This window comes from Ascaphus truei, unplaced genomic scaffold, assembly GCF_040206685.1.
Source record: "Ascaphus truei isolate aAscTru1 unplaced genomic scaffold, aAscTru1.hap1 HAP1_SCAFFOLD_3174, whole genome shotgun sequence".
Classification (NCBI taxonomy): domain Eukaryota; kingdom Metazoa; phylum Chordata; class Amphibia; order Anura; family Ascaphidae; genus Ascaphus; species Ascaphus truei.
In genome coordinates this window covers 14335-22989 of record NW_027456152.1, presented here as the reverse complement: position 1 = coordinate 22989, position 8655 = coordinate 14335, and the positions used below count along the sequence as shown (strand labels likewise).

Here is an 8655-nt window from a genome sequence, read left to right as displayed (position 1 = left end):
GGAGAGATAGGGAGGGAGCCAGTCACGGGGCGACACGAGGAGAGATAGGGAGGGAGCCAGTCACCGGGCGACACAGGGAGAGATAGGGAGGGGGCCAGTCACGGGGCGACACAGGGAGAGATAGGGAGGGGGCCAGTCACGGGGCGACACAGGGAGAGATAGGGAGGGAGCCAGTCACGGGGCGACACAAGGAGAGATGGGAAGGGAGCCAGTCACGGGGCGACACAGGGAGAGATGGGAAGGGAGCCAGTCACGGGGCGACACAGGGAGAGATGGGGAGGGGGCCAGTCACGGGGCGACACAGGGAGAGATAGGGAGGGGGCCAGTCACGGGGTGACACAAGGAGAGATAGGGAGGGGGACAGTCACGGGGCGACACAAGGAGAGATAGGGAGGGGGCCAGTCACGGGGCGACACAAGGAGAGATAGGGAGGGGGCCAGTCACAGGGCGACACGAGGAGAGATAGGGAGGGGGCCAGTCACGGGGCGACACAGGGAGAGATAGGGAGGGGGCCAGTCACGGGGCGTCACAAGGAGAGATAGGGAGGGGGCCAGTCACGGGGCGACACAGGGAGAGATAGGGAGGGGGCCAGTCACGGGGTGACACAAGGAGAGATAGGGAGGGGGCCAGTCACGGGGCGACACAAGGAGAGATAGGGAGGGGGACAGTCACGGGGCGACACAAGGAGAGATAGGGAGGGGGCCAGTCACGGGGCGACACAAGGAGAGATAGGGAGGGGGCCAGTCACAGGGCGACACGAGGAGAGATAGGGAGGGGGCCAGTCACGGGGCGACACAGGGAGAGATAGGGAGGGGGCCAGTCACGGGGCGTCACAAGGAGAGATAGGGAGGGGGACAGTCACGGGGCGACACAGGGAGAGATAGGGAGGGGGCCAGTCACGGGGCGACACAGGGAGAGATAGGGAGGGGGCCAGTCACAGGCCAACACGGAGAAATAGGGAGTAGACCAATCATGGGCCGAGGACCAGGTTAAGGGTGTCACATAGACTCTGATCAGGACCCAGACCTGGTTTAGGGTTAGGGTGGGGGACCCACATCCGGCTAAGGGTCACGGTCTCACCTGGGCTCTTATCAGCGCCTGGAAGCTGGGTTTGAAGAAATCTATGCGGCTGTTGTAGAATTTCGGCATCTCATCCAACAGCTGGTGATTCTTGGCCTCAAAGTCCTCCCTGACCGGACGCAGCTCATCCCGGGCCTGGGGAAGGGGACATGTGTGACATTACACATACATATACACAGCTTGAAACGAGCCTGAGGGAGGGGACACCTGTAATATGCTCTGACCTGGTGGAGTTTTGCAATTATTGCTCCAGTTCTTTCCTTCTCCTCATACTTCTCCACCTTGGATTGAAGCCGCTTGTATTCCTGCAGAGCCTGCTCCCTGCGCTTCACCGCCATGTTCAGGGAGGGAAAGACACTGCCAAACCTGTGTGGCAGGATATATTATATACACACACACCTACACAGTGCTATTATACACGTGTGATGGAATAATATATACACCCACACACAAAAACATGTCTCATATTACATACACACATTGCTGAATATTTTCTATAGTCTATACATACTGCTTAACCTGCGATAGATATAATCATAATATATATACATACACAAACGATTAAAGTGGCAAAAATACTTGTTTTATTTGTACAACATACTGTAGATCGACATTTCTCAAGATCACATACATACATATATATATATACACATACACACACAGTGTGTGTGTGTGTGTGTGTGTCTGTGTGCGTGTGGTGTACACAGGCACACGCACACACGCCTCTTTCTGACCCCCAATCCTCTGTGGGAAGCATATATCAGTATATAATATACTATAATAAGTATTCAGAAAAGACACAAAATGACATCAATGAGAAAGGAGCCCTCAGGCCCATGTGTTGGGATGTGTGTGTACACTACAATAGGGCTTCTGTGCTGAATGTCAAACAAGCACAGGCTGGGGGAAACACAGACGTCACACACAGACTATATCCACCCGTTGCAAACACTTATAACAGATCCCATACAGATGCACAGAAAAGCACATAAACCCTCCCCCACAAATGAGCATGTATACAGATGTAGCAGGTCTTACCTTCTCCGGTAATTTGCAACCCAGCTGCTCTGGTGCCAGAGGATTAATCACTGTGGGGGGTCCGATCCCAAAGCATGGACCCCCATCAGCAAGACCGCAGCAGACACCGTCTCCGGAGCTGCGTCTTTTAGCTTTGTCAGTCACTGCTCCGGAAACAGTATGTCCTGCTACATCAGCATACACATACCATGCATCAGTCAGTGTCAGTGTATGAGCCTGGCAACACTCACCGTTTCAAAGGGTCCATAACAGTCTTCTGAATCTGGTTCACCTGAGGGAGAAAATACAGCTATTTTTGTGTATATGTATATATACATATAGTCGCAAGAAAATATTTGTGAACCCCAATGGTAATTACGGAAAGTCCATATAGTTTTTCCACAATAACCCTCTTGCATCAAAACCAGTCTTTTCTTAAATATCCAATAGGGTTTATATTAACCAATTCCATGCGTTTTGAAAGAAAATGATGTATGAATTAGACAAAATTGAGTAATTGAGTCAGGGTATGTGAAAAAAGTAAGTGAAACCCTGGTTTCATCAGCTAAATTGAAGGAGATAATTAGAATCGGGTGTTTAAATAATTAGGTAGATCTTCAGGTGAAAGTTTGGGAGGCCCCACCTTATACAAAGATCAGAAACTTTGCAAGTTTGTTCTTTACCATACACGTGTGTGGAAACATGTCATGCCACGATCCAAATAAACCCGAGGACCTCAGAAAAGCTGTTATTGATGCTTATTAGTCTGGAAAGGGTTACAAAACTATTTCTAAGGATTTGGGGCTCCACCAATCTACTGTCAGACACAGTCTACAAATGGAGAAAGTGAGAGACCACAGTCACTCTACCCAGGAGCGGTCATCCTACCGAAATCTCACCAAGAACAAGCCTGCAAATCATCCAGGAAGCCACGAAGAAGTAACATTAAAGAATCTGCAGGCTACTATCGTCTTGGCTAATATGAGTGTTCATGACAACTATGAGAAAAAGACTAAACAAGAATGTTGTTCATGGAAGGATAGCCAGGAGGAAACCACTGCTCTCTAAAAAGAACATTGATGTTCGTCTGAAGTTCACCAAAGAGCACATACATGATCTTCCAGGACAATTTTCTCTGGATAGACGACTCAAAAGGTAGAACTTTTTGGCCTCCTTGAGAAAAATTATATGTTTGCCAGAGACTAAACACTGCGTTCGACAAGAAGAACATCATCCCAACCATCAAGCATGGTGGTGCAAGTGTGATGGTTTGGGGCTACTTTGCTCCTTCAGGAACTGGATGGCTTGCCATCATTGACACAACCAAAAATAATGCATTGTATCAGAAGATTCTAGAGGAGAATGTCAGGTCATCCGTCCGTGAGCTGAAGCAAAAGTGGGTCATGCAGCAAGACAATGATCTTAAACATCCAAGTGGATCTACCAAAGAATAGCTGCAGAAGTTTTAGAATGAAGAGATATAGTGTGTGACAGAGCACAGCCAAACAGCAGCCAAACTTGGAAAAAATGAAAATAAATCCAAGGCAAACTCCAAATAAGCAGATCAATTAATTGCAGGCTCAACAATAGTTGGACTAAATGAACGTACCTACGCGTTTCATGCCGGAGCACTTTATCAAGGTGTAAAGGAAAACAAACCTCTTGCATTTTTATACATACCAGCCTGTTCCATTACGAAGCCGAGGATGACGTGATCGGCGTGCGACCGCGTGGAGAGTCGCACCGACGCCACGTTCATGCTCATTGGCTGAATGGATCAGGTGGTATTACTTTTCAATAAAACAAACTTTAATAATAAAAGAATTGATGAAGAACAAAAAAGTAAAAAGCAAATATAAAAACAATTGTATCAGTAATATGCAAACCCGTTTCCTTTACACCTTGATAAAGTGCTCCGGCATGAAACGCGTAGGTACGTTCATTTAGTCCAACTACTGCTGAGCCTGCAATAAATTATCTGCTTATTTGGAGTTTGCCTTGGATTTTTTTCATTTTTTCCAAGTTTGGCTGCTGTTTGGCTGTGCTCTGTCACACACTATATCTTTGGATCTCCTTATACCGCAGACAGCACGCCTTGGATGTTACCGGATGGTCATGGAAGCTGGCAGGTAACGGGCCACCGTGCCCCGTTATATATCCTGTTAACAGCTTTAAAATGGTTTTATATATTGCCTGTATGTGACTGGGTGTTTATTGGTGTGTCTCAATTTGTGGTTGTCAGGTGGACACCACTAGACATATATCCCTTTCAGGCCAACACTAATTATTATATATACTGGACATTTTTATAGCATCTGGACATTTATATATTATATCAGCAAGTTGCTTATAGAGCCACATGTGATTTTTTTGAGCACCACTCTTCACATTATACATCCGCGTTTTAGAATGTCCTAGTCAAACTCCGGACCTAAACCCCACCTAAATGTTGTGGCAGGACCTGAATTGAGCTGTCCATGCAAGAAATCCCACAAATGTCACGGAGTTGAAGCAGTTCTGCAAGGAGAAATGGGCCAAAATTCCTCAAAACCGATGTGAGAGACTCACCAGCAGCTACAGGAAACTGTTGAAGTCATTGCTGCGCAAGGGGGCGCCACTAGGTACTGAATCTAAAGGTTCACATACTTTTTCACACGTGGATATTGAATGTTGAATCATTTGTGGATAAATAAATGTTGAAAAAAAATATAATGTGTGTGTGTCATTTGTTTGATCAGGTTATCCTTATCTATTATTAGGACTCACATTAAGATCTAAAAATATTTTAGATTTGCAATATGCAAAAACCCTAAGGGGTTTACAAACTTTTTCCCGTCATTATATACATATATACACAGTGCAATTAAATATTTATATGTATGTATACAGCTTCCTCTGATGGAAGGCGTCCATATGTTTCATGGTACGGTGTATGTGCGTATGTATATATACCTTCTACTGGTTCAAAGGGTCCATGTGTCCCATTGCACTGTGTGCAAGTGTTTATATACCTTTTCCTGGTTGAAGGCATCCATGCGTTTCATGGCTGTGTCAAGCGCAGTCACCATTTCCAAGAAGGCTGTGTCCTGCTCACACAGAGGGTTCGCCAACAGGTCTGATGAGATCCTCACTGCAGACTTTGACATTGCTCGGGGGTGAAAAAAGGGCAGAATTAGAGGTAAGGAGAGGGGGGGGGGGTGAGAGAGAAAGAGGGAGAAAGAAGGAAGTGAAGAAACAAAGGAAGAGGGGGAGAGAGAAGGATCAAGAGAGAAAGGGCAAAAAAAAAAAAAGGAAAAATAGACTGGTAGAGAAAAATAAGAAAGAGGTGGAGAAGAGGAGGAATGAGAGAGGGAGATGGAGGAAAAAAGGGGGGCGGAGGAGAGGAAGTAGACAGAGGAATACAATAGAAAGATAGATCAGGGAGAGTGTAACTTCTGCTAATCCCCCGTCCCTTTCCCAGCCTCTCATACACAGATCGGCCTCTATGCTCTTCTTCATTTCTTTTTGGAGTTTCTTGGTCTGATCTTCCAGCCTGTGGGAGACAGAGGGGAATACCGGTGAGGTATCAGAAAGGGGAGGAGAGAGGGAGAAACAATGAGGGGGGCCACGTGTTGGGAGGGAAAGGAGGAACATCGGACAGGAGAAACAGGAGGTGGATACGGGACATGGTTCAGGGTTAGGACCCCTGCCATCTCTTTACACTTACTGCTGCAGCTTCCCATTCTCTCGCTCAAAATCCCTCTCCACCTGTGAGTAAAGAGGACAGTGTCAGCTTCAGGGTCCCCCGTGAGTGACACAAGGGCAAGTAAAGAGGACATCATGGCTCATACTGGTGATGTCAGTAATGAGGGCACAGCTCACTGCTCAAATCATATACACTGATATTTCAGGTTGGCATCCAGGTGCTTATTGGCCGTGACTGGAAACCTACAGGTAATACAAGCAGCCGGGGAACTGATGAAACAAGGTCACCTGGAACCAATAAGATATCTGCACCTCCCAGTCAGGGACAACCCCAGAGAAGAGGGCTGGATGAAAGCAAGAGCGGGATAAACACAGTAAATACTACTCTATATTCCGGGATATGAACCTTTCCACGAGAAGCCCCTCAAAACAAAAATGAGTCTTAAGAATTTGCAACTAATATTTAAATATACAAATCACCAAGATGTGGCCAACTAGACGTGTCACTAACATTTGGTCTTGAGTGGGACAGAACTTTTAATAGCACAAATGTCCTATTAAAAAGGGCATGGAGTCACGGTCAACGCAGTGAAATTCTGCAGATGTCAGGATGTTTGCGGAGATCGTGAGAGTACCAGGATTTTTAGAAGTCTGCCTGGAACTCTGGGCCTGTGGGATAGAGTCCCTGATTGGCACGTCATCGCCCGCCCTCACCTCAGTGCATAGTGGAATATATGCCAATGATGTGGGCGCAGGGCAGCAACAGCTCAGACAATGAATCCTTTGTAAGGTATGGGAGGGAGATCCCAACACACAGAGCCCCTGACTTCCCCACACCCTCCATGCGAGGGACACAGCCAGAACACATACTGTAGCATTGCTACTGGCATCCTCCCAAACAATGTGGGGTGAGGGGGGTGGGGGGAAGATAAAGTGGACGGGGGAAGTTGGGACGGGTTGAGGTCTTTGTGCATTATAGCAGTGCCATCTACCATCCTACCAAAAGCCACACAGCTCAATCCTAGGTGCCCACTTACCATACTTATGTGGATGTGCCACTCACACCGCTTTCTCATCCCACTGATGACCGCTCCTTTGACAGTGAGACACTTGCCCAGTCATCGACCCGCTCTCCGACAGCCACTCACAGTTGCTGAATGTCTGACAATCACACGCACCCTCCAACTGTTACTCATAGCAGCGAGTCTCACTTCTAGCTGTCTTCTGACACTCAGACACACACACTTTTCTGACAGCAGTGACGGTCTACCTCCCAGTCAAACTATTTCTGACACTTATTCACGCACTCCGACAGTCACTCACAGCAGTCTCTCTGCCTACAAATCTAATACTTACAGTTTTGGAGACAACTAGCTTTTTTGGCCCAGCCTTGAATGGGTTCCTGCAACAACAACAAAAAGGGACGAGTTCTGTAACGGACTAAGCAGCCATATTTAAATCTCCCACCCAAAGTTGTATGACCCTACAACCAGCGTGGCAGTACAATGAGCTCTCCTCAATAATAGGAAAATGGTTATTTCTGTTACTTACACGGCACTGAGTAGAGATGACAAACAACTTTTATACACAGCACAGGTTCTGTCTGATGCACACAGCCAAACATGAGAGTTCTACACTGTGGGCAACAGCAGTGCCGACATCGCACATTTGGCTAAGGCTGGGGCAATGCCTGACACACACACACACACACACACAATTTATGCAGAGTGCAGGTACAGAGTTGTGCCAGCTTCACACTTCCAAACGCTCCCTTAAGTCAATGCCAGCATCAAAAAGACGGTTGTACGCTCATTGGGGGAAATCCCGATCAGTATGCGAGAGGCTGGCACAGCCCGCTCTATACCTGTGCTGTGCATAAATGCTAGGTCTGGCAGTGTGTGTGTAAATAAATATCTACCCAGCCAGAAGATTAACAGCACCAATTCTACGTTTAAACAATGTTGCAAATATAATAACAGATGTAGGGGGTGCATTCTGGCCCGGAGGTCACCACCAAGGCATCCAAACGCTTGACAAAGGGCTGTTGCTGTCAGGAACATTGCTCCTTCTGAACACCGGCTTTCAGTTGTGATACAATAAAGGGGTCTTCTGTTTTTGCATCAGAGTGTGTTGTTGACAGCTTTATTCATAATGTGAGTAAATGTGTGTGCTAGGCTGGCACTGCCGTTGCCCACGCTGTACGTGTGCTGTGTATTCATGTCATGGCGTTGCAGTGTGTTGTGCAGGTGAGGCTGGCACTGCCGCTGTAGCCGTGTATACGTCATGGTACAGCAGTGTGTGTGCGAAGGAGAGGTTGGTATTGCCGCTGCATGTCCGATTTGGCAGTGTGTGTAAATATTTGTATGTGTATTTGAGAAGCTGGCACTGCAGTGCTCTCCGGTAGCATAACAACTGTAGGTGCCTCAGCTCCCTCCCTGCACACAGAGCCCGTGCCAGACCTGAAGCCGGAAACTTCCGATTGTTTTATTCCTGGCTTCCTCTCCCCCTCCTTCCGTTTGTGCACGCAGCTCCTGGCATGGCCGGACACCCTGTAATTATAACCGGGTAATGGCTGCCCCTCTGACTGCGGCCTGGATGCCTTCCTGTCTATTGTCACAGCAGCTGAAGCCATGCCATACACAGGGGCCGTCACCCAGAGTCAACACATTCCCTGCCAGAGACCTGCAGAGTTTTGCATCATTAAACCCTTCCTTGTCAGAGCAACAGCTCCATTAACTCCTCCACTGCCAGGAGAAGCCTGCCGCGCTGGCCCTTTCCCCCACTCCAGTAGATGTTTTCCTTTTAAGTTCAGCGTTCAAAGGGCAGCGGTCTCCCAGCTCCTACAGACAGAATATGGTGTGAAGGCACAAATAT

The 8655-nt window shown here is 47.6% G+C and overlaps 1 protein-coding gene across 1 annotated transcript; it reads right to left on the bottom strand.

The window, feature by feature from the left end:
* Positions 1-1053: 1053 nt before the first annotated feature.
* Positions 1054-8428, bottom strand: LOC142483301 (bridging integrator 3 homolog). The gene is made up of 8 exons (XM_075583404.1): positions 8241-8428; positions 7138-7183; positions 5804-5844; positions 5568-5629; positions 5109-5245; positions 2349-2389; positions 1305-1446; positions 1054-1215 (listed from the first exon to the last, which is right to left on the bottom strand). Exons 1-8 carry the CDS (start codon positions 8411-8413, stop codon positions 1069-1071), a joined length of 789 nt encoding a protein of 262 aa, XP_075439519.1. The 5' UTR covers positions 8414-8428; the 3' UTR covers positions 1054-1068.
* Between the last annotated feature and the right edge of the window lie 227 nt (positions 8429-8655).

Excerpts from the sequence above, each read along its gene's own strand:
- LOC142483301 (XM_075583404.1), bottom strand. The coding sequence starts at position 8,413 with ATGGCTTCAGCTGCTGTGACAATAGACAGGAAGGCATCCAGGCCGCAG. Across the intron at positions 5,246-5,567 it reads GAGCATAGAGGCCGATCTGT|CAATGTCAAAGTCTGCAGTG; the intron begins GTATGAGAGGCT and ends TTCACCCCCGAG. Across the intron at positions 2,390-5,108 it reads ATGCCTTCAACCAGGAAAAG|GTGAACCAGATTCAGAAGAC; the intron begins GTATATAAACAC and ends TTTCTCCCTCAG.